The sequence below is a fragment of the Jaculus jaculus genome, chromosome 1 (genome assembly GCF_020740685.1).
Source record: "Jaculus jaculus isolate mJacJac1 chromosome 1, mJacJac1.mat.Y.cur, whole genome shotgun sequence".
NCBI classification, from domain to species: domain Eukaryota; kingdom Metazoa; phylum Chordata; class Mammalia; order Rodentia; family Dipodidae; genus Jaculus; species Jaculus jaculus.
In genome coordinates, this window is record NC_059102.1 from 147269781 (window position 1) to 147296507 (window position 26727).

The 26727-nt window shown below is 42.8% G+C and overlaps 1 protein-coding gene across 10 annotated transcripts in view; it reads right to left on the reverse strand.

Moving 5' to 3' along the window:
- Positions 1 to 26727, reverse strand: part of Tsc1 (TSC complex subunit 1) — a 70663-nt gene that overhangs the window by 29078 nt on the left and 14858 nt on the right. For all 10 annotated transcript variants that reach the window (XM_045146091.1, XM_045146096.1, XM_012947837.2 and 7 more), the window contains 6 exons: positions 17675 to 17856; positions 12438 to 12541; positions 10793 to 10945; positions 6473 to 6617; positions 4811 to 4965; positions 4373 to 4446 (listed from right to left, as the gene is read on the reverse strand). In XM_045146091.1, the coding sequence (XP_045002026.1) occupies positions 4373 to 4446; positions 4811 to 4965; positions 6473 to 6617; positions 10793 to 10945; positions 12438 to 12541; positions 17675 to 17777 (734 nt within the window). In that variant the 5' untranslated portion in view covers positions 17778 to 17856. The remainder of the gene's footprint in view (positions 1 to 4372; positions 4447 to 4810; positions 4966 to 6472; positions 6618 to 10792; positions 10946 to 12437; positions 12542 to 17674; positions 17857 to 26727) is intronic.

Sequence of the window (26727 nt, forward strand, 5' to 3'; positions counted from 1 at the left end):
TATCTGTTTATTTTATTTTGAAAGAGAGAGAGAGAATGAACACGCCAGGGCCTCTAGCCATTGCAAACAAACTCTAGACACATGCATCTCTGTGCATCTGGCATATGTGGGCACTGGGGAATTGAACCTGAGTCCTTAGGCTTTTCAGGCAAATAACTGTTAAACCATCTCTCCAGCCCCTGGAATATCTTTTCTTTTTTTTTAAAGCAAGCCCAACAGACTGGTCTTTTTTTAAATATAATTTTTTAATTTTTACTTATTTGTTTCAGAACAACAGAGAGAGAAAGAGGCAGACAGAGAGAGAATGGGAGCGCCAGGGCCTTTAGCCACTGCAAACAAACTCTAGACGTGCGCAACCCCTTGTGCATCTGGCTAACGTGGGTCCTGGGGAATTAAGCTTCGGACCAGGGTCCTTTGGCTTCACAGGCAAGCGCTTAACTGTAAAGCCATCTCCCCAGCCCTGGCCTTTTTTTTTAATGAGAGAGAGAGAAATGGGGAAGGAGAATTGGAACACTAGGGCCTTAGCCACTCCAACTGAACTCCAGATGTGTGCATCCTCTTGTGCACATGTGCAACCTTGTGTGCTTGTGTCACTGTCTGTCTGGCTTACATGGGACCTAAAGAGTTGAACACAGGTCCTTAGGCTTTGCAGGCAAGTGCCTAAACCATTAAGCCATCTCTCCATTCCTGAGGTATTTTCTTTCTTCCTTTTTTAAAATTTTATTTTCATTTATTTATTACAGACAGAGAGAAGGGGGGAGAGAGAAAAAGAGAGAGAGAGAATGAGTAAGTGAGAATGGGCACACCAGGGCTTCCAGCCACTGCAAATGAACTCCAGACACAGGTGTCTCCATGTGCATCTGGATTATGTGGGATGCGGAGAATCGAACCTGGATCCTTAGGCTTTGCATGCATGTGCCTTAATTGCTAAACCATCTCTCCAGCTCTGGGGTATTATTTCAATTTCAAGAGTTCTTTAGTCCTAGACAGACCCTTCAATGGCAAGTAGTAAATGACATCCAATACAAGAAAGCAAAGTCCTAACCACAAGTGCTCCAAAGCAACCTGTCGGCTGATGCATACTGTACTCCTTACATGACAAAGAACTCACAGCATCCAGAACTTCTGAACTTGAGGTAAGTGACAAGTCAATAAGGAAGAAACAATAAGGCAGCTAGGGTGGAATCTGTTGAAGCACTGAATTCCACACTCCCAGGCAACGGCTCTTCACTCATTATCAATCTGGATTACTCACTGGAAGGGAGGTCCTCTTAAGGAGGGTAAAACCAGACTAGACAAAAACTAGACACTGTTCCAAGACACCTCTGGACGAGGCATTCCAGAAGAGTTGAAGATGTAGGCAAGGGAGTTACATGAGGATGGGTTCTGAACGCTAAAATCACCAAGCCCTCCATACCTACCCTCTTCCCTCAGTGGCAGCCAGATCCTCACTAGCTTGGAGACAGGAAGATACACTAAAGGTCTGACCAGATCAAGGAGAACAAGACCTTAGGTACTGCTATGTCCCCCAGGTGCCTACCAGCTCAGCTCCAAGTCAGTAAGTCCCACTACTGAAGCAGAGCCATTTTGGTCTTCTAATCCAACACATATGAACTATCAAATCCTTATTGCAGAGATTATAGCCTTAGAGATTAAAAAGGGGGGGGGGGAAGCCAGGCATGGTGGCGCACACCTTTAATCCCAGCACTCAGAAGGCAGAAGTAGGTGGATCACTGAGTTCAAGCCCACCCTGAGACAACATAGTGAATTCCAGGTCAGCCTGGGTTAGAGCGAGATCCCACGCTGGGAAAAAAAAAAAAAAGGGTTGGAGAGGTGGCTTAGAGATTAAGATATTTGCCTGTGAAGCCTAATGACCCAGGTTCAATTCTGTAGTACCCACATAAGCCAGATGCACAAGGTGGCACATGCATCTGGAGTTCATGTGCAGTGGCTAGAGGCCCTGATGCATCCATTCTCTCCCTCCCTCCCTCCTTTACTCCTTCTCTTCCTCTCTGCCTCTTTCTCCTTCTCCCTCTCTCTCTCAAATAAATAAATATTTAAAAAGAACAAATTAAAACAAACAAAAAGCTGCTTAGAAGTAAAGAGTATTCAGAGAAAGCAAAACAACAAAAAGACCTTGGGACTAGTGACATGGCTCATCAGTTAAAACTGCTGGCCCAGATTCAATTCTTTAACACCCACATAAAGCAATATGTACAAAGTGGCACATACATCTGGCATTCATTTGTAGTGGCAAGGGAGCCTGGCATGCCCATAACCCACCCCCACACAAATAACAAATATTTTAGAAAATAATAAAATCAGTTAAAAAGATTTTTGAAGAAAAACAAAACTCACCAACATTCTCAGAAAGAGGTTGAACCCATGAAATAAAAATAGGTTCTGGGCTGGAGAGATAGCTAAGCTGCTAAGGCATTTGCCTGCAAAGCCATAGGACCCAGGTTCAATTCCCCAAGACCCATGTAAGCCCATGGTGGCACGTGCATCTGCAGTTTGCTTACAATGGCAAGAGGCACTGGTGTACCTATTCATTCTCATTATCATTCTCTCTCTCTCCTCCCCACCTCTCAGCTTGCTAATAAATAAGTAAGTATTTAAAAAGAAAAAGATTTCCTAGACTTAAAGAGCTTCTAGGTTGAACAATGGAAAAACTCACCTCAAGGAGCATCACAAGGAAATTGTGGTGCATGTGTCTGGAATTTGCTTGCAGTGGCTGGAGGCCCTGGCATGCCCATTCTCTCTCTCTCCATCTGTACACCCCTTCTTCCCTCCCCTCCTCAAATGAATAAATAAAGAAAAATAGGTTCCTATAAAAAACAAACATTTTGAGAACTAAAGAGAGCTCTTAGAAATTGAAAACCTGATGCTGGAAGTGACAAAAAAAATGGAAAGAGCAAAAATGAAAGATAAGGAAATCTGCAATAAGTAAACAAAAGCATAGAAAGAAAACAACAGGGTTTGATGGCTGCCTAGGCACTCTCAAAGGAAAGAACCAATCACCAAATATTAAGATTTCTGGAGCTGGAGAGATGGCTTGGTGGGCCCAGGTTTGAACAATGAAAACAGATTCACACCAAGGAGCATCACAAGGAAACAGAGTATTATGCCAACAGAAACTTACTTCTCTGCCAGCTCCCGCAGAAGTAAACAACTGGCAAAGGAATCCTGCCTCCAATCACTGATTGAGACTCACTCAAAAGCTAATCGGCCAACCCAAACAACTGCTTCCTTCTTCAAAACGATAGAGGATATAGCCCATCAAAACCAGAGCAAAGCAAGAAAGAAGACACAAAATAAAGGAAATGGAAGATACCACCCAGGAAAAAAGCCAAGCTGACTTAGGAGAACGGGCTGACAGCAAGTTCTGACCAGTTGAGCGCAGAAGAGAACTAATAGAAGAAAAGCACTTTGTAGGACATCTCCAAGGGTCTTACTGCCCTCACTATACTTTTTGCCATGGGATAAAAGCCAGATGATCCAGAGAACTTGTCCTCATGATGCACTGATGAAGCTCCCACTCTCCCAGATCAGCACAGAATATTCATTTTTACCTGTGAAAGGATTCTGGTTCAGATCTGCTCTGGAGATCTAGAAGTAGCTAGCACAGCCCAACAAGGCTCCTCCACAAAGTGGCCTCATGAGAAACCCCTGCCAGGCCCCAACAGGAAAGCCTTATGCTCTCCAGACCTCATCTGTGACTGTGCAATGACTTCCCCGAAGGCACTCACCTGTCCAAGAATGTGAAGACAGACCAGACAAAGCTCCAAACCCTGCTCCTACTCTCGTACTCTGGGTACCTGCCTGTAACCACAAGGGAACTGCCTTCTTCTGCCAGGTTTGGTTTCCCAGTCAGCTTTACAGACCAAAACAATACAGGTGGCAAAACTATACAGATAATGGAGAACAGTAAACACAAAGGAACAGCAGCAAGCTTTCTTGGTGGTAGAATTCCCGAATGTTTAACATCCTGGAACATTCTGTCTTCTAAGCATTTATGTGTTATTTATTCTACATTGCTCTTAGCTGACAGATGATCCAAGAGGGCCATGGCTCCAAATCTAGCCTTTCTCTAATGCAACTGCTATCACCCACCAATGCCACCTCCTGCTTCACCCACACCAGCAAACAGTAAGCCTCCCTAGGCTTCTGGAGATGACATCAGCCTGTGCTGCAGCTTGCTCTACTCCGCTGGCTGGCTGCGAAGTCAGTGCCCTGTGAGGAATCTGCATAGAACATTCACAGTTCCAGCTGATCTTCTAACTCAAACACCTGGATTCCCACCTGAACTCTAGATCACATTTTCAATCTCTTAAGAGATGCGAAAGCCCCATCACTAGTTTAGTTTCTGTACCTTCGAGGGTCCAGTTCATGGTCCTTGGATCCAGTCACTAATTCTGGGTGGATTCGCACATGCTCCATCATTGGCTAGAAGACAGTGGGTTGACAAATTATAATTGTGACATTTTGTGGCAGAATGTTACCTAATAATGAAAGGGAAAGAAGTACTGTTACATGTTACAACATAGATGAACCCCAAAACATGTCAGGTGAAAGGAGCACATGTTATACAGCCCCATGTATATGAAAGGTACAGGACAGTAACTCTTATTTCCATGAAGCCGGAGAGCAAATGAGTGCTTGTGTAGGTTTGAGGCGATGGCTTTGAGAGAAGACTGAATTTCTTTTCAAAATTTCCATGTCATCCATGTAATACAAAAGCAATAAACAAAAGCTATTGGGAAAAAAAAGAAAACTGCTAAGTATCAATAAATGGTCAGTTTTAACTTACCTTGACCACTTCTTCAAATGTTTCCAGGTTTTCCTTCATACTATAGTGAGAACGCAGAAAGGACACGAAGTTGCAAGGGTACATTCCATAAAGGCGATGAAAGAGGGCGTACACACTGGCATGGAGATGGACAAGGTAGATTTCTGTCACATGGCCTAGGGAGGGCAGTCAGTGAGAGGGGACAGTCCATAAGGTTGGTGAGTGCAAAGCAGACATGTTCTCATGTCTGTCAACATGCCTCAAAGGCAAAGTGATTTTCCCAAATGCCATTCTAGACACATCAAATCCCCTTACTTAAAATCTAGTGACCTCTCTCTCAAATAAATAAATAAAATATATTTAAAAAAAAAAAAAAAAGACTGGAGAGATGACTTAGCAGTTAAGGCATTTGCCTGCAAAGCCAAAGGATCCCGGTTTGATTCTCCAGGACCCACATTAGCCAGATACACAAGGGGGCAGACATGTCTGGAATTCGTTTGCAGTGGCTGGAGGCCCTGGTGCACCCAATCTTTCTCTCTACCTCTTTCTCTCTCTGAAATAAATAAAATATATTTTTCAAAAAATCCATTGGCGCCTTTGGGTAAATTCCAATCTGCTTCATGTGACCTATAAAAGCTCTTATTGATCTAATCTTTACCCTGCTCCTCGCCCCCTCCCCCCAGTGAAGACACTAAATATCCTTGCAATACTGAACTACCTCTACAATGGTGATTCTCCTTACAATTTGCAGCTACATTTCTCTCTGCCTAGTTCAGTATGCACTTCTTGAAAAAGAGGGCAAGTCTGTCCCATTCTTTACCCCAATGCCATACAGTGCTTGGTGTATAACAAGCATTCAAATGTTTTGGGATAAACACATAAGACAGTGAAAATCAAGATAGAGTCTTAGCTATGCAGATTTGTAACCAAAGAGCAAAAGAAACCTATGATGCAGAAATTAGCTTAAATTGCTAAAGCAAGAGAAGATTCCATTAATATGGCCTTACTTAGACCCTGTGGAAACTCCAGCTCCTCAGTAAGAGTGGACAGATTGTCCTCTTCTCACAAAGTAAACACTACTAAATAAGCTGGCACCATACAAGCCTGTGCTTGCTGGTAAACTGTGTCCTCTCTCACATATCTCATATTCTTCATCCTCTCAACATGAATATTTCATGTAGGATTACCAAAAGATCTGAGTTTCACAGGCTTACAGCTTCTGAGTCACAATGACACAGCTGAGCTACCTGCTGACATGAAAACCCCAGTGCATGTGGCACTCACACGCTGATTAGGACATACCAGTTTCCCTTTGCACAGACAATGAGCAGGCAAGTCTGTGCTCTGGCACAAAACATTAGCACAGCAGGACAGAAATGCTTCCCAAGCTCGGTCACATCAGAACCGACAGATGGAAGCTGCATTTCAGTTCTACTACAGAAAATCAGAAAGCTATACGCCCTGTCCCTAAGTTTCTCTGACAATCCTTTAAGACCAACAGCATAAGGGAGGCATCTCGGCAGCCATGTCTCTTCTGTGTGCCTGAAGTGAAGTGTCTGTCTAGTGGATACCACATGAAGCCATAAACCTTCACGTATCCTCCCAAACATATTATAGCCGACCAGTAAGGAAAGCAACAGCCAGATTTATCTAGTATAGCTTGAGAGACACAGGAATCTATACCTGGTTTCTTCAGGCACCATGATGAAAGACGGCCAAAGATATCAAAGAAATCAAGAAGGTGCTGCTTGCCCGACTGTGGGATCATCGGTAGCATGGTGATCAACACCAAGACGCCTGTTGTGAGGACAATGACGTCAGTGTCCACCTGCAAAAGGGAAGGGCAAGCAGATGTCAGGCATGGCACTAGGCTCAGTGACACTCAGTAGTATGTGATGAGGTTCTAAATCCTAGAGATGCACATATTAGTGACTCTTATTTTTTGTTGTATCAATTGCAAAAATCACTCCACACTGACAAGCAGTTCATTATTTTCTTTCTGGTTCTGAGAATCATATCCAGAGGCGTGTTCATGTGCTGGGTAAGTGCTCTACCCCCAGCCCAATGCTTTTTTTTTTTTTTTTTTTTTTTGGTTTTTCAAGATAGGGTCTCACTCTAGCCCAGGCTGACCTGGAATTCACTGTAGAGTCTCAGGGTGGCCTTGAACTCACGGCAATCCTCCTACCTCTGTCTCCCGAGTGCTGGGATTAAAGGTGTGCACCACCATGACCAGCTCCCCAATGCACTTTTTTAAAAAGAATCTGAGCTATGTATGGTGGCTCACACCTGAAATTCCAGCACTCAAGAAGTTAAGGCAGGAGGATTGTTTTGAGTTCAAGGCCATCCTGAGCTAAATACCGAGTCCCCGATCAGCCAGGGCTATGTGGTTAAGAACTGTCTCAAACTGAATCAAACCAAGCCAATAAAATAAAATAAAACAAAGATAAAAGGCTACCACAAAAGTGTGAATGAAGAAAAAATTGAAATAGCATTAACAGGTCAACTTATCGACTCATCTTCTCAGCAGTATTTAGAAGTCTGCAAATAAACCTTTGACCATGCTTTCATTTAAATAGCAAGTCAAATAACTTTCAGCTAATTGAAGACACTCAGGCCCTTGTGGATAGCAATTTTGCACAGACCAGCTAAGCAGCTCACCTGACTCACAATTAAATCATGGCTATTTGCCAAGTAACTGAAATTAAGAGTTATGAAAACAGGCATTAATCAAAAGACTACACTTGCTTAGACATCCATTATTCCTACCAGAAAAGGAATCTGTGAGTCTGGGAACAAAGCTTTAAATACATTTAATTTTGATATCAAGCATCGTGTGGTATTTAGTAAGAATAATATATTGATAAAAACACTGAGAACACATAAAAAGAAAACCATAATGAGCTCCAGCAAAAAGAACTCACTCTAACTTTATTTACAACCATGTTATTAGTATCCCAGATTTACCCTTTTGGAAAAGTGCATGGGGTTGCAGTTTGAAGTAAATGTTCCACTTCAAAATAGGACAGTCTTCTCATCATTCACCAGTCCCTAAGTACCCAAGCTATTCCTCCTCTTTCTTAACAGCAAACATAACAGGTTTTTGGTTTTGTTTGAAGGAACCTTGTCCTGTAGCTAAGGCTGGCCTGGAACTTGCCATATAGTCAAGGCTAGCCTCTAATTCATGAGCCTCCTGCCTCAACCCCATGAATGCCATGATTACAGGCATGTGCCATCATGCTCAGCTCAAATGCCAGTTTTTAAGATATCATTGGAGTTCTTGGGACCCACCCTCTAAGGATAATAAAATTCTTCTTGGTCATTTATTTATTTATTGTTTTATGAGACCAGGGGGATGGGGGAGTTTGGCGATGGGCAGAGAGAATTTATCAGGGCCCTAGCCACTGCAAATGAACTCCAGATGTGTGCGCCGCCTTGTGCACGTGTCACCTTGTGCATCTGGCTTATGTGGGTTCTGAGGAGTTGACCCTGGGTCCCTAGGCTTCACAGGCAAGCACCTTAACTGCTAAGCCATCTCTCCAGCCCAACAAAACCCTTCTTGACAAACACAAAGTCATGTGCATGAGACTGGATCAGATTAGTGCAAAAGTACTCAATTTTGGAACACGGACCGTTGCAAGACCCAAGTTCTTAATCTAAACAAAATCTTCTTAGTTTATGGATAGGAAACAAATCCATGAACCAGAACATATTAAGAAAATAGGGGCTGGAGAGATGGCTTAGAGGTTAAGGCATTTGCCTGGGAAGCCTAAGGACCCTCCCCAGTACCCAAACAAGACAGATGCACATGGTGGTGCATGAATCTGGAGTTCATTTGCAGTGGCTAGGTGTCCTGGCACACCCATTCTCTTTTTTTTAATTTATTTTATTTTATTTATTTAAGAGAGAGAAGGAAAGCCAGGTGTGGTGGTGCACGCCTTTAATCCCAGCACTTGGGAGGCAGAGGTAGGAGGATTGCCATGAGTTCAAGGCTACCCTGAGATGACAGAGTTAATTCCAAGTCAGCCTGGACCAGAGTGAGACCCCACCTCAAAAAGCAAAAACAAACAAAAAAAAAAAAAAAAAAAAAAGAGAGAGAGAGAGAGAGGGAGAGAGGGGCAGATAGAGATTGGGCACACCAGGGCCCTCAGCCACTGCAAACGAATTCCAGGTGAATGTGCAACCTTATGCATTTGGCTTATGTGGATCCTGAGGAATCAAACCTGGATCCTTTGATTTTGCAGGCAAATGCCTTAACCACTAAGCCATTCCTCCCAATCCCCTCTCAAATAGGTAAATATGAAAATAAAATATTTAGCCAGGCGTGATGGTGTATGCCTTTAATCTCAGCACTCAAGAGGCAGAGATAGGCCGGGCGTGGTGGCGCACACCTTTAATCCCAGCACTCGGGAGGCAGAGGTAGGTGGATCACTGTGAGTTTGAGGCCACCCTGAGACTCCATAGTGAATTCCAGGTCAGCCTGGGCAAGAAGTGAGACCCTACTTCAAAAAACAAAACCCAAAACAAAAAACAAACAAAAAAAAAGAGGCAGAGACAGAAGGATCACTATGAGTTCAAGACCAGCCTGAGACTAGATAGTGACTAGTGAATTCTATGTCAGCCTGTGCTAGAATGAGACCTTACCTCAAAATAATAAATAAAAATAAAAATGAAGAAACAAACAAAAGAAAAGAAAAAGAAAAACAGCCATGCTAAATGTGGTGGCACACATCTATAATGCCAGCAGTAAGAGGGGTGAAGCAGAAACATACTGAGTTCAAGGCCAGCCTGTGTGATGTAGCAAGACTGTCTCAAAAAAGAAAGAACCTAGCCAGGCATGGTGGCACAAGACTTTAATCCCAGCACTCGGGGGTAAAGGTAGGAGTATCATTGTGAGTTCAAGGCCAGCCTGAGCTAGAGTGAGACCCTACTTTGAAAAAAAAAAAAAAAAAAGAACCTGTTATGTAGCTCAGTGTAAAAGATCTTGGCCTACCATATGCACAAGGTCCTGGGTTCCATTCCCAGCACAAGAAAGAAGAAAAGAGGGGAGAAGAAAATAAGGAAATGTCCTCAATATTTCATTGAACTTCTGTCAAACTAAAACTACAGCTGGGCATGGTGGCGCATGCCTTTAATCCCTGCCCTAAGGAGGCAGGAGGATTGCTGTGAGTTTGAGGTCATCTTGAAACTACATAGTGAATTTCATGTCAGCCTGGGCTAGTGTGAGACCCTACCATGAAAAACCAAAAGAAAAATGAAAAAACTAAAACCAGGACTGGAGAGATGGCTTAGCAGTTAAGGCACTTGCCTGCAAAGGCGAAGGACCTAGGTTCAATTCCCCAGTACCCACATAAAGCCAGATGCACAAAGTGGCACATGCATTTGGAGTTCATTTGTAGCAGCTGGAGGCCCTGGCATGCCCATTCTCTGGCTCTCTTCTCTTTATCTCCTTCTGCTTCCAAATAAATAAAATGTTAATAAAAAAAAAAAAACCCTAAAACCATAATCTTCTATGGAGGGCTTGATTCTCAAAATAAAAAAATGTGCCTAATTTTGGGGAAAACAGTGAAATACAACTCAGTAGGGTTTGTACCAACAAATTTTTTCATTGTAATTGCTACCAGAGCATACTCCTAAGTGGCTACAAGAACGTTTTGTCATTTTCCTATTAACTAAAATAAAACTTGCAAACAGAGATTCCCAAAAGAGATTTCAAACATAATTTTAGCTGAGGGAAGCTAGACAATGATGAAATCAAAAAAGGTGGAATAACATAATGCTGAAGCAATCTGATGGAAATTTTCCTATATCTGCTCAGATAAAAGATATTCAACAGTCACAGCAATGCACCTGAGAATTACTAGGTACCAACTCTCAAGTGTATTATATTAGAAAAAGTCAGAAATGCTTACAAATTTTAAATTTTTTTATTATTATTAACATGTATCCTGCATGAGGTTGCTCAACACTTCAGAAACAATATTCAACACCTTACAAACAACCTACCTTGAGACATTTCAGTAAAGAAGGCAGAAGAGGTGCTTGAGAGAGCTTATGCTTCCACGATGGCTGCAGCCTCACGACATGCCCCAGCAGCAAAAGGATGGACAAACGGGTGGCGGCTTTGCCCACATATTCATTAATTTTATCCAAGAGGTGCTGAAAATACAACAGATCAAGGGCAGTCTCCTGTGAATGTATGACGTTAACCCAAATACAGGCAGTGGTGAGGAGGTAATATCTCAGGTCTTCCCTTCAGTTCAGGCCTATACAGATTTAATCAGCCCAATGTAAGGGCTCTAAAACCACATCAGCAAACAAAATACAGACTTCAGGTGGTCTGAGAGAGTACAGTCAGTTACCAAGGATGCCCAAAATACAGGATTCAGAGGAGAGTGAGACATGGTTGCACCCTTTCTCTCCACTCTATGACGACAACTGATCTCTAACCTGTGACAGGTTGTTGAAGCCATGATGGGTCTTATGGAAGCATTCATGCTTTGACCCCAAATAGAAAGCAGGTAGTAGTAGAAGTTACAATTTGGCCCAGAGGAATGATGTATTGTTAAAGAAACACATGATCCTAACAATGTCACTCTCATATATAGTCAAGTCCCACCAGAGTTTGCAAGCACAGGGTTTTCTATCACCACAAACAAAGAAAATAAGAAGGATCCCTACAAGGACTGATGCCAAAAAGCAAGGCTTGCTCACTAGCCACATGAGCTGGCTGCACGTAGGGATTTTCCATATGGATAACAACATCAGGGTGTGGAAATGGCTCAGTGGTTAAAAGCACTTGCTTACAAGGTCTGATGGCCCAGATTCAATCGCCGGGTACACATATAAAACCAGATGCACCAAGTGGTGCATGTGTTTCAAGTTCATTTGCAGTGGTAGGAGGCCATGGTGTACCCATTCTCGCTCTCTCTTATTTTCTCTCTCAAGTAGTTTTTTCAATAGTAAAAATATAGGGTAGACGCTGGAGAGATGGCATAGTGCTTAAGGCACTTTCCAGCAAAGCCTAAGAACCCAGGTTCAACTCCCCAGAACCCACATAAGCCAGAAGCACATGGGTGCACATAGCACAAGGTGATGCATGCATTAGGAGTTCAACTGCAGTGACTGGAAGCCTTGGTGTGCCAATTCTCTTCCTCCCTCCCTCTCTCATAAATAAATAAATAATAAATAAAATTTTAAAAACCTAGGGCTGGAAGGATGGTTAAAGGCACTTGCTTGCAAAGCCTGACAGCCCAATATCCACTCCCAGTATTCATGTAAAGTCACATGTACAAAACAGTGGTTACATCTGGAATTCATTCTGGCACATCCATGCCCTCTCCCCACCTTTGTCCCCTAGCAAGTAAAATTACTCAAAGCATGGATTCAAAGACTATTCCATTTGGGCTAAATCATCACTATATAATTACAGAATTGAACTATAATAAGAGCCTCTGAAATAGATTTTATTCTACAAAGGCTTTAGGCTGTACAAATTATTTTTATATGTACTTATATATACTATGGGAATAATGTCACAGAAGTCAAAGGCATAAACTCTGGATAAACTCTGCAGGGGGCTTTCACAGAAGCTGTTACATAACTCTTGGAGACCATATTAAATGTCCTTCTGTTGCACTTCAGGTGTTACCTTATCATGTGGCTCTTGCAAGGTAGTCAGGATGTGTAATGCCGGCTGAGAATTAGTTTCCAGGTAATAATCCACCAACGTGTTTACAAGCATAGGACTACGGTCTAAACAGAGAAAAGGAAAAGTCATCATACTTATTTCCATTAACACTCTAATGTACCTCAACAGCTGCCTGATGTAAAAGCCAGATGTTCTATATACACTAGTTTTATGCAGCACTGTTTTTGTCTCCTTACATTCATTTATGTCTAATGATTTAATTCCAAGTTTATTGCCTAACTACCTATAAAAACATACAAAATATTATCATTAAAAGAAGAAAGTCTGGCCAGGCATGGTGGTGCATGCCTTCAATCCCAGCACTGGGGAGGCAGAGGTAGGAGGATTGCCGTGAATTCGAGGCCAGCCTGAGACTACATAGTGAATTCCAGGTCAGCCTGGGCTATAGTGAGACCCTACCTCAAAAAAAAAAAAAAAAAAAAAGAAAGAAAGAAAGAAAGGAAGGCTGAGCTGGGCATGGTGGCACATGCTTTTAATCTCAGCACTCAGGAGGCAGAGATAAGAGGATTGCCATGAGTTCAAGGCCACCCTGAGACTACCAAGTAAATTCCAGGTCAGCCTGAGCTGAAGTGAGACCCTACCTTGAAAAACAAACCAAAAGAAAAAAAAATTAAGTCTGGGCTGGAGAGATGGCTCAGCTGTTAAAGGCACTCGTTCACAATGCCTGATGGCTGGGATTTGATTCTATATAAAACCAGATGCACAAAGTGGTGCATGCATCTGGAGTTCTGTATGCATCTGGAATTTCTTTACAGCAGCAAGAGGCCCTGGCATACCCATAATCTCTCTGCTTTATTCTTTCTGTCTCAAGTAAATAAATAAAAGAGAAATGCTATCATTTATTACTTTGTATTTATAAAATATAATTCATATCTAGTGGTAAAAATTGAAGACTATATAAAAACATGTAAATAAAAGTGAAGGGGGCTGGAGAGATGGCTTAGCAGTTAAGTGCTTGCCTGTGAAGCCTAAGAACCCTGGTTTGAAGCTCGATTCTCCATGACCTACATGAGCTAGATGCACAAGGGGGAGCACGCATCTGGAGTTCATTTGCAGTGGCTGGAGGCCCTGACATGCCCATTCTTTCTATCTGCCTCTTTCTCTATTGCTCTCAAATAAATAAAAATAAACAATTTTTTTTTAAAGTGAAGGGCTAGGAAGTGATTCAGTGGGTGGAGTGCCTGCTACTATGCACAAGGCTCTGGATTTGAACAACACACCACATGTACGCTGGCTATGGTGGCCCATGCCTACAATCCTAGTACTCAGGAAGGGGAAGCAGGAAGATCAGAAATTTAAGTTCTTCCTACATGGGATTAGGCCACATGTTCACAGAGACACAGCTTATATATGCTTACTTTTTCCCATTTAATGACATGTGAACACCCTCTATGATAGCACCTATGACCTATTTTATTCTTTAAAAAAAAAAAAAAACAGAACTTTGTATTTATTTATTTATTTTGGTTTCTTTACAAGGTAGGGTCTCACTCTAACTCAGGATGACCTGGAATCCACTATGTAGTCTCAGAGTGGCCTCGAACTCTCCGTGATCCTTCTACCTCTGCCTCCCGAGTGCTAGGATTAAAGGCGTATGCCACCACACCTGGCTAGAACTTTATTTATATTTACTTATTTGAGAGAAAGAAGCGCACAGAGAGGGAGAGAAGGAATGGGTGTGCCAGGGCCTCCAGCCACTGCAAACAAACTCCAGACGCATGTACCACCTTGTGCATCTGGCTTATATGGGTCCTGGGGAGTTGAACCAGGATCCATTGGCTATACAGACAAAAGCCTTAACCACTAAGCCATCTCTCCAGCCCTACTTTATTCTTTTGATTGACTTCTCAGTACTCTACTGAATAGCTCTACATAATTATTTAACCACCCATTGAACGGCCCTTGATATACCCACTTTTTCATTATATTTCATTCAAGGCTATGAGATTTACTTATAAGTGGGCCCAGTGATATGTAATTATAACTGAATGACAGATACTCCACAAAGGCTGAACACAAAACTACAATGCTGCTAACAGGGTACCTTTCTCAGATGAGTATTTGACTCTTATCAACCTGGTAAGCAAAAAACAAAAGGGGGGGTACTAATAAAGATTAGAACATCTCTGATTAAAGAGAAGTTGATCAATGTTCACATTAAAAAAATATATATACAGATTTACTGACAAAATGTCTCCACTTTCTCTAAAACTCTTAGGGTAGAGGGGAGTCAAACAAAAAGAAAATGAAGACTGGAGAGATGGCTCATAAGTTAAAGGCTCTTGCTTTAAAATGCCTATTGGCTCAGGTTGGTTCCCCAGTTGCTATGTAAAGTCAGATGCACAAAGTGGTACATGCATCTAAAGTTCATGTACAGTGGCATGAGGAGGACCCTGTGTGCCCATTCTCTATCTCAAATAAATACATTTTTTTAAAAAAGGAGAATGGTCGGGAATTGTGGTGCATGTCTTTAATCCTAGCACTTGGGAGGCAGAGCTAGGAGGATTGCTATGAGTTTGAGGCCAGCCTGAGACTACAAAGTGAATTCCAGGTCAGCCGTGCTAAAACTAAACCCTATTTCAAATCTCAAGCCTCCCCCAACAACACACACCATAAAAGAGAGGATGGTAGCAACTCTGAAGAAAGGCCTTGGGGTTTTACTGTATGATTCACATTTCAGTATGTGTACATTTGTACAATTTCACAACTAAGATTTAAAACACATGTAGCTTAGATGGATGTTCTCCTTAGTGTTTAAAAAAAAAAAACAAAACTTTGGGCTTGGAAAGATGGCTTAGCCGTTAAGGTGCTTGCCTGTGAGGCCTAGAGGCTCAGGTTCAACTCCGTAGAACCTGCATAAGCCAGGTGCTCAAGGAGGCACACACATCTGGAGTTCGTTTTGCAGTGGCTAAGTCCTTGGTGTGCCAATTCTCTCATAATTTTTTTAAAAATATTTTTAAATCTCTGTAAAGGCTGATGTGGTGGATCATACCTATACTCACACCACCAGGAAGGTTGAGGCAAGAGGGTCAAGAGGACCAGGTCATTTGATGGGTGAGTTAAAATGAGGCCTAGACAATAGGGATGCAAGGGTTTGGGAGGAATGGAAGGGGAGATTGGGGGAAATAAAAACAAACCAAAACTCAAAATGAATTGGTACCATAGAAACTGTGCTCCTTAATGGTAAGACTAAAAGATTTAGCCCTCAACAGGAGAATGGGGGGGAAATCATCTGGAAAGGACCCTGGAGAGGGGAGGCTGAAGCCAAATCTTAGATCATTTGGTTCTGGCCTATAATTACCAGAAATTGGCTGCTACCCACATTGAGTTGTTGATTGGAGAAACCTACGAGGTCCCCAAAACCAGACAAGCTTTTCTGCCAAAGCACTTGATTACCCACCTGGGGTAAAAAGTAAGACGAGGGGAGGTATTACCATGGGATATTTTTTATAATCATGGAAAATGTTAATAAAAATTGAGAAAAAAAAAGTAAGACCCCGTTGCTGAAGATACCATATGCTACTGACACAGAACACCAAAAGACCCGCTGGAATCCTCAAGGGAGCCAGTCCCCAAATGGTTAGCCTGCTTAATGCTGGAAAGTGCTACATGAGCTACTAGGGGGAAAGTATCCAACAATGGTGTGAGCACGCAGGGGTCGAAGATACTCAGAAACCACCAGCCTGACATGATGTCAACACCAGTGCAGTAGGTGGCACATAGCCTTGGTGGGTAACCAATGCCTTTCTGATTGGCTACGAGATGTGCTCAGTGGAAAGGAACTCATGGCTCAAATTGGAAACCAGGTCAGAATCCTCTGGAGACCAAGATTATGGTCTCTATCAACAAGCTCCTACTAGTCTTTGGCCAAAAGAGGGGCTACATCCATCAAACTCTCCCTAAACTAACAATGCTGATCCTAATTAACCTTTGCTAACTTCACTCTCCATTGGAGAATCTGTTTTTCTTTTCAGAAGGTAATGAGACCTCACACCTCAGCCAAGGCCCAGGTGAACAAGAGTGCTGCTTCCATGGCAAGCCTAACAATCAGCGCCAGGGCAAAGGAGACAGATACATAGGGAACTTAACCCATACCAAAGCAGAAATCCAGAAGCTCTTGAGAGCTTTCTATAGAAGTAGTCTTAAAATACACCCACCAAAAGCTGGGCAAGGTGACACACACCTTTAATTCCAGCACTCAGGAGGACCGCCATGAGTTCAAGGCCACCCTCCGACTATACAGTGAATTCCAGGTCAGTCTAGGCTAGAGAGAGACCCTACTTTGAAAAAATGAAACAAAACAAAACAAAACAAAACAACAACAAAAACCCACCTACGATGGCTCAGAGAATTCAATGGGGCGGGGGCAAGACACAAAAAGATTGTAAGTGCCACAAATTGGGATGCCATACCCACAGGCACTGTACCCCTCCTTACTGACTGGTTGCTGTTCTCACAACTCATAACCCCAAACACCATGGGGAATACCAACAACCCCACTGAAGAGGGCCCTCAGCAGAATGGGAGCAGGGAGAAGGGAAATGATAGTACCAATACATGATGTGTCCATACAAAGTATATTCACAGTAATAGTAATGATTTTTAAAAAAAAATGGGGCTGGAGAGATGGCTTAGCAGTTAAGTGCTTGCCTGTGAAGTGTAAGGACCCTGGTTCGAGGCTTGATTCCCCAGGACCCATATAAGCCAGATGCACAAGGGGGCACATGCATCGGGAGTTCGTGTGCAGTGGCTGGAGGCCCTGGGGCACCCAATCTCTATCTATCTGCCTCTTTCTCTGTCACTCTCAAATAAATAAAAGAAAAAATATTAAAAAAAAAAATAAAACAGGGAGTTGGAGAGATGGCTCAGTGGTTAAAAACACTTGCTTGCAAAGCCTGGTGGCCTGGGTGCAAATCCCCAGTACCCACAGATAGGCAGATGCACAAAGCAGCCCATGCACCTTAGAGTTCATTTGCAGTGGCTGGAGGCCCTGCCGTGCTCATTCCTTCTCTCTCATTCTGCTTTCAAATAAATATAATTTTTTACAAAGTAAAATAAAAAATAAAGTTTTAAAACTCTCTTCAGAAGATGAAAACTGGGATTTGCCTGCCAGATTCTCAGGCCCTCTGAGTCAATCTCTTCTTTTGAGCAGAGAAGAAAGGTAGGCCCTAGCTTACCAGAACTGAGGCTCTCTTTAAAGATGGCTGTCACATCATCACGCACCCCCAACGTGGGAGAGTCCAGCATAGAGAGCAGCTCCCCGATGGCCGGCTGGGCCATTCTCTCGCTCAACTATGCTATGCCGGCTCCGGACGTGTGCTAAAGGCTTGGACAGCTCTTCATCAGGGCTGCTACCACACTGCAAAAGAGGAAGATGGAGGGTGTGACATGACTTCACTTCTACAAAAAAAAAAATGCCTGCAAGACAAACCAGTGTATGTGTTCAATGAGTGTGAGGAACACTTTGCAAATGAAAGATGACAGTGAATACAGGTGAATAATTCTTTCTCTCACCAACTCATGTAGCAAGTGCAGCTCAGTGGAATGTAGCAGATAGGAAACTAAGACCCAATAGCATCCAGAACTGGTCATGATACCAACTTAATACCAAGTTTTATTTCTACTTCTACCTTGGGTTCTGGCTAAGACTGTTTCAATTCATTGACTTTAAAAGCAGACAAGAGGGCTGAGGAGATGGCTCCATTGTTAAAGGCATGCACTTGCAAAGCTTGCTGGCCCAGGTTCAAGTCCTCTGTACCCACATAAAGCCACATACACAAAGTGGCATGTATGTGTTTACAGTGGCAAGAGGCCCTGGTGTGCCCATTCTTACTCCTAGTCTCATTCTCTCTCTCAAATATTTTTTTTAAAAAGTAGACAAGTTAAGCTGGGCGTGGTGGCGCACACCTTTCATCCCAGCACCTGGGAGGCAGAGGTAGGAGGATAGCTGTGAGTTCGAGGCCACCCTAAGACTACATAGTGAATTCCAGGTCACCCTGGGCTAGAGTGAGACCCTACCTTGGAAAACAAACAACAACAAAAAAAAGTAGACAAGCTGTTGTCACATTATATACACATAGTTTTATACATGACTATCCCATCAATATCTAAAGGTTAGAAAGGCTGGTAATGTTGTAAGTTCAACACTGGTAGAAACCAGGGATTGTTTTGACTTTAGTGTACATTCCTTGTCCTAGACTTCTAGCATATCCACTGGCTGTTAGTCATTGGCAAGTTGCCACACACTGAGACATCAGAGCAAGCATTCAAAAGCTCAACTCTTTATAGTAGTGGAAGCTTCTCTTTAAATACACTAAACAGCTCACACCCCAAGTGTCATTATCCACACTTGTGACAATGTTTAAAGCTGTATTTGAAAAGAATCAACTACTATAAGGAGCACTGGGTACCTCTAAAAATATCATTGCACATAGCAGTAGCACCACCGCATATTGGTATTTATGTCTGCATTATACAGAGAGGGAAACACAGAAGCCCTTCGCTCTTGGTCACAGAGCTAACAAAAGGTAACATCAGGGGAGGCAAGAATACACAGTCATTTGCAGGCTAAAAAGCACTCTATCACTGAGCTTATTATAACCCCAATGCTCTTCTGTATCTTTTAATATTTTTATTTATTTGAAGAGGGCAGAGAGAGAGAGAGATTGGGCATGCCACGGCCTCTGCTAATGAACTCCAGATGCATGCACCATCTTGTGCATCTGGCTTACATGGGTATTGGGGAATTGGACCTGGGTCCTTAGGCTTCACAGGCAAGCACTTTAACCACTAACCCATCTCTCCAGCCATCTGTATCTTTTTATTTTATTTTTTTATTTTTGAGAGAACGAGATAATGGGCACACTGGGGCCGCCAGGCTCTGCAAACAAACTCCAGACACATGTGCCACCTTATACATCTGGGTTATGTGGATCCTGGGTAATTGAACCTAGGTCTTTTGGCTTTGCAAGCCAAGTGCCTTAATCACTAAGCCATCTCTCCAGCTCAATGTAGATGCTGCTGTGCATGGTGACACATGTCGTTTTCTTTTCTCCTGAGGCAGATCTCACTCTAGTTCCAGGCTGACCTGGAATTTATTATGTAGTGTCAGGGTGGCCTTGAACTCACAGCAATCCTACCTCTGCCCTCCAAGTGCTGGGATTAAAGGCGTGCACCACCACGCCCAATTCCCATCTGTGTCTTAATAACACCCCAAGTGCTGCTGCTGCTGCTGGTTCTCCTCCTCCTTTTGAAGATAAGGTTGTACTATATTGCCTAAAGCTGGTCTTGACTCCTGGGCTCAAATGATCCTCCTGCCTCAGCCTCCAGAGTGCTAGGATTACAGGCATGCACCACACACCCAGTTCCAGATGAATCTTTTTTGTTAATATTTTTTTTATTGAAGAAGAAGGTGTACAAAGGCCCTTTGCCACTGCAACAAATCCTGATACATGCACCACCTTGTGCATGTGGCTTTATTTAGGGAACTGGGGAATCAAACCGGGGCCAACAGTCTTTGCAATTAAGTGCCTTTACCTTCTGAGCCATCTTCCCAATTCCCGGATGATTATCATATAGGTAGTACACAAGTCTGTTTAAGTAACACTATGTTTTTAAACACTCCAATTAGTGAGTCTGATGGCGCCCTGAGACTACATAGTGAATTCCAGGTCAGCCTGGGCTAGAGTGAAACCGTACCACGAAAAGAAAAAGCAAAACAAACAAAACCTCCATCTAGTCAGGAGTGGTGGCACACACTTTAATCCCAGCACTTGGAATGCATTGATTGGAGGATAGCTGTGAGTTGGTCAGCCTGGGCTAGAGTGAGACCCTACCTGTTAGCCCAGTACTTATGTAAGGGTTACCATGCACTCAAGGCCACCCTGGATACATAATGAGTTTTTGTCCAACTTGGACCACTACTGTGAGACTCTGACCCAAAAAAAAAAAAAAAAGAAAAGAAAAGGAAAAAAGACAAGAAAAGAGAAAAAAAGGAAAGAAAATCCAGGTAGTTAGAAGCAACCAAGCATTAACTCACTATGCTCATTTAATTACAACCTGGTGACAGTCACTGACTTGGCTATTGGTGATCAGAAGTTCATCAGAAAAAAAAAAAAAAATCAATCAAAATACACCTACTTTTTATAACAAATAGTGCTGTAGGAAATTGCTGTAGGAAATTTATAACCACAAGTATAAATCATGCAAATCAATCACAACGTATTTAAAAAACTAAGGAATATGGGACTACAACTAGTAAAAATCTACTGCAGAAGAGCTCACAACTGGGACTGGGGATATAGATCACTGGTAGAACACTTGCCTGCATTCACAAGGCCCTGGGTTTGATCCCCAGTACTATAAAATAAAATAAAATAAAAAAAATTCAAGGGCTGGAGAGATGGCTTAGTGGTTAAGCGCTTGCCTGTGAAGCCTAAGGACTAGGCTTCAAGGCTCAATTCCCCAGGACTCACGTTAGCCAGATGCACACGGGGGCGCATACATCTGGAGTTCGTTTGCAGTGGCTGGAGGCCCTGGCACACCCATATCCAACCCCCCCACCAGCCTCTCTCTTTCAAATAAATAAAGAAAATATTTTTAGTTATTTGCAGGCAGAGAAAGAGAGAGAGAATGAATAAATGTGCACGTCAGGGCCTCCAGCTGCTGCAAATGAACTCCAAATGCATGTGCCACTATGCACCTGGCTTTATGTGGGTACTAGGGAATTGAACTGGGGTCCTTAGGCTTTGCAGGCAAGCACCCTAACCACTGAGCAACCTCTCTAGCCCAAACTTGTTTTAAAGAGAACATTTATGTAGTAAATACCCACACTGATTTCTACTTCCAGTAAGCCACAAATGAGTCCTCAACTTATGGGCCCTGGGGAGATGGCTAAGTGAATAAAGCTCTTGGCCTATAAGCATGAATTACCTGAGTTTAGATGCCAAGGAACCACATAAAAGACAAACACCACAGTGCTAGTGTCTATAATCTCAGCTCAGCATGCCTAGGATGAGAAGCGAGGTAGAATCTATAGCCAACCCACCCTGAATGCACCAGATCGCAGAAGCTAAGCAGGGAAGGGCCTTGTTAGTACTTGGATCGGAGAAGGGAGGTAGAGGCAGGATTACCTCGAAGCTTGCTGGCCAGCTAGTCTGGCATTCAGAGTAGTGAACAACAAGAAACTCTACTTTGAACAAAGTGGAAGGAGAGGGCCTCCAAAGTTGTCCTGTGACCTCTACACTCACACTCACACATATAAACATGAACACAAAAACACACACAAAGGATGAAATTCGTAAACTTAAAAGTAGTATGTCCCAAATTTGGCCTATTGTAAACTAGTGAAACTTGAGTTGGCCTTAATGTGATCCTCTAAAAGCAGGAAGTCCAGAGCAGGGTGGCATGAGCTCAATGTTGAACAAAAATGGTGCTCATGGGCTGGAGAGAGAGTTCAGTGGGAAGTGCACTTCCTGCATGAGCATGAGAACTAAGGGGTCTGAGACTAGCTAAGTTCAAATCTCCAGATTCCATGTAAACAGCTGGGAATGGCTATGTGCGCCTATCCCCCCAGTCCTGCAGGGGAGCCAAGACCTGAGAATCAGTGGAGCCTGTAAGCTCCAGAAATAGTACAAAAAGACTGGTTCAAGAACTTCCACTCAGCCCACAGCAGGCAAGCAATACCTGCTACAATTGAGGGTACGGGGTGTTGTAAGGGCACATACATATGCAGACACCATACATACCACATTACACAAACAATTAAAAAAAAAAAAAAGGCAAGCTGGAGAGATTGCTCAGTGTTTAAGGTATTTGCCTGCAAAGCCTAACAACCCAAGTTCAGTTCCCCAGTGCCCATGTAAAGCTAGATGCACAAAGTGGCCCTGTGTCTAGAGTTCATTTGCAGTGGCTAGAAGCCCTGTTGAACTCATTCTTTCCCCTCTGTCTCTCTCTACATCTCATTCTGCTTGAAAATAAATAAAAGAGAAATTTCAAAAAAGAAAATGGTTATGATTTTTTTTAAAAAAGGCATTCAGTCAATTTAGTAGTAGTCAGGGATAACTGGCAGGACTACCTAGCTTGTCTTTCTGTCAGTAAATGCAAAATAGATGAAAAGTGAATTTTGAAACCTACCCTTTCCAAATGGCTTATAAAAAGAAAAGATTTTGGGCTGGCGAGATGACTTAGTGGTTAAGGCACTTGCCTGCAAAGCCAAAGGACCCAAGGCTCGATTCCCCAGAACCCACATAAACTAGATGCACAGGTGGTACATGTGTCTAAAGTTCGTTTGCAGTGGCTGGAGGCCCTGGTATGCCCATTCTGTCTGTCTCTCTCTCTCTAATAAATTAATTAATTTTAAAAAAGATTTTTTTCTTTTTTTAATTTAATTTTTAATAACATTTTCCATGATTATAAAAAAAATCCCATGGTAATACCCTCCCCCCTCCACTTTCCCCTTTGACATTCCATTCTCCATCATATTACCTCCCCCCAAAAGAAAAGATTTTATTCTAAAATACCTCAGAGTGCTTTTAACAATAGGCTATGGTTCTAAAATATGACTTTTTAACCACATTTCTAAAATATTTATTTATTTATTTGAGAGCGAGAGAAAGAGAAAGAGAAAGAAAGAGGCAGAGAGAGAGAGAAGGAATGGGCACGACAGGGCCTCCAGCCACTGCAAACAAACTCCAGATGCGTGCACCCCCTTGTGCATCTGGCTAACGTGGGTCGTGGGGAATCGAGCCTCGAACCGGGATCCTTAGGCTTCACAGGCAAGCGCTTAACCGCTAAGCCATCTCTCCAGCCCATTAACCACAATTTTTAATTCCTAGGAAAAACATAAATCTTGGGCTTTTTGTGGATTCTTCTTATTAGTTACCACCGTTCAAGCATTTCTGAAATTCTAAAAAAATTCAAGTGAGAGTTAAATAATAAGCTTTTGGAATCAGTCCCATGACTGAAATGCTCTTCTCTTTTAAACCCATTCAAATATTTCTCAGGGAATGCAAAGTTTTAAGGTACTGAGACAGATGCAGTTGCAATGAAAACTTTTGTGTTCTAGTAGAAAACTGGACATGGTGGAGCAGATGCATAAAGAGAAGGAAGCCTCAACCTGGACATGAATGATGGTGGAGATGTGCAGCTACTACAGCTGAGGAAGGTCAGCACCACACACATGGTGAAGCATCCACTCACAGCTGTGGGACCTCTTTTCCATTTTGGAAGTAGCCTACTATAGAAAGGAGCATTCAGAAGTGATAAGGCAGGCCGGGCATGGTAGCACACACCTTTAATCCCAGCACTTGGGAGGCAGAGGTAGGAGGATTACCATGAGTTCAAGGCCACCCTGAGACTCCATAGTGAATTCCAGGTCAGCCTGAACTAGAATGAGACCCTACCTGGAAAAATCAAAACCAAAAACATAAAAAGTGGAAAGACAGCACTTGAATACATTTCTGTAGCCTACACAACAAACAAATATTTCAAAATTTAATGCTTTTGGCTGCATGTAACAGTGCACCCAATAGATACCATTGTTGGACGTGGTGGCGCACGCCTTTAATCTAGGCACTCGGGAGGCAGAGGTAGGAGGATCACTGTGAGTTCAAGGCCACCCTGAGACTCCATAGTGAATTCTAGGCCAGCCTGGGCAACAGCCTCCTCACATTCTCAATGCTGTGTTCGTGCCCCTTTACAAAGTATTCACTGCCAAACCATAAGAAACTTTAAAAATCAGAATCTCATTCCCCTGTTTAAAATCACCCAGTTTCTTCCATGGAGGTAGTAAGAACCAAAGCCATGAGTGTACTCTAAGGCCTCATATGCTGTTAACTCCTCAGCCTCTCTCTGCCTCTTCACTTCCCTGCATCAACCGCATCTTGTCAAACATATCAAAATTGGTCCTGGGCTATAGAGATGGCTTAGCAGCTAAGCACTTACCTACAAAGACAAAGGATCCAGTACCCATGTCAAGCCAGATTTACAAGCTGGTGCATGTATCTGGAGTTTGTTTGCAGTTGCTAGAGGCCCTGACACAGCCATTCTCTCTCTAAAATAAATAAAACAAAAAAGCCAGGCATGGTAGAGCACACCTTTAATCCCAGCACTTGGGAGGCAAAGGTAGGAGGTTCAATCACTGACAGTTCGGGGCCACCCTGAGACGACATAGTTAATTCCAGGTCAGACTGGACCAGAGTGAGACCCTACCTCGAAAACCAAATAAATAAATAAAATAAAATAAAATAGCATAAATAAAACATTAAAAAAATGTTCCTAGCCAGGCGTGGTGGCATACACCTTTAATCCCAGCACTTGGGAGGCAGAGGTAGGAGGATCACCTGGGTTCGAGGCCACCCTGAGACTACATAGTAAATTCCAGGTCAGCCAGAACCAGAGTGAGACCCTACCTTGAAAAACAAAAACAACAACAACCAAAAAAATTTTCTCTTTCAGGGTCACTGCACTTGCTGTTCTCTCTATTCCTAGAATACTTTCTCCCACATCCTTACAGTTAACTGTCTCTCCCCTGCCATGTCTGCTTAAAATGTCACCATCTCTAAGTAGCTTTCCCTGATCACTTCGTTTAAAGCACAGGAGGGTGTTAATTTCCACTTCTGAATAAAAGATAGTTTCTAATCATGAAGAACCTTGAGCAAAATTGACACTTGCTCACTGGCCAATATCTAATCCTGTTGGGAAAGAAGGGGCCTAGCAAAGCCAAGTTTCACTCATCCAAAGTGTGGCTTTGGCCCTGGGAAGGTCTGGAGGGTAAACTGTCAAGTGCCTAAGTCAGTATTTCTGGCATCCTCTGCCTATGTGATTAGTAACTACATGGCTCATATCACTCCCATTGTAGCTACTTACAAGATGCTGGTGATATGAACAATATATGTATTTGAAATATCTAACAGTGAGGTAGCATATGAGTATTTATTCAAATAAAACATTCTTTTTATAATATTTTATTTGCAATCAGGGACAGAGAGAGAGAAAGAAGAGAAACAGAGAAAATGGGCACAGCAGGGCCTCCAGCCACTACAAATGAACTCCAGACACGTGCATCTGACTTTACATGGGTACTGAAGAATAGGACCTGGGGCCTTTGGCTTTGCAGGCAAGCACCTTAACTGCTAAACCATCTCTCCAGACCCAAATAAAACATTCTTGATGAAGCATCCAAATTCTTCATGCATCTTATAAGCTGACATTCTGTCAGTTTAAGCATAAAATATGTAATTATGAAAGTAAAAAGTTTGATTAATTATGTGATTTTTGTGTTCAAAACAAGAACTTTTTATATCCAGTGCTAAGGATCTAACCCAGGGCCTTTCACATGGCAGGCAATGCTGAACTACATACCCAGCCCAATTAGGAACATGTAAATTATTTAACATATTAACTAGCAATATGAATACTGAGAACAGTTTAGGAGTCAAGTGCCTGCCCTGAAAGCACAAGGAGCCGAGTTCAGACCCCCAGCACTGCCACTCACAGAAAACAGCCTGGCACAGTGAACACCATAACCCCAGTGCTGTGGAGGCAGACACACGAGAATCCTCATGGTTTGCAGGCTAGCTAGTCTTGCCAAATTGGTGAGCTTCAGGTTCAGTGAGAGACCCTGTCTCAAAAAAAAATAAGGTGGGGCTAGAGAGATGGCTTAAATAAAATTATTTTTAAAAATTCATAACCACAACCAACAACAAAACAAACAGAATATAGCTAGGCATGGTTGGCACTCAGCTTTAATCCCAGCACTCAGGGAGCAGAGGTAGGAGATCAATGTGATTGAGGCCAGTGTGAGACTACACAGTGAAGTTCAGGTCAGCCTGGGCTAGAGGGAAACCTTACCTTGAAAAACAAAACACAAACAAACGAAAAAAAATACAGACACACAAAGAGGCCTGGGAAGGGGGAAGATGGAGAGATGCTTCAACAGTTAAAGGCGCTTGCTTACAAAGTCTGATGATCTGGGTTCAATTCTCCAGTTCCCATGTAAAGCCAGATGCACAAAGGGGCACATGCATCTGAAGTTCATTTGCACTGGCAGAGAGCTATGGCATGCCCATACCTTTCTCTCTGTGTCTTTCTCTTTCTCTATGTCTGTCTTAATAAATAAGTAAATAAGAAATGTAGATTAAAGTCAGGCATGGTGGCACATGCATTTAATCCCAGCACTCAGGAGGCAGAGGTAGGAGGATGTCCGTGAGTTTGAGGCCACCCTGAGAAT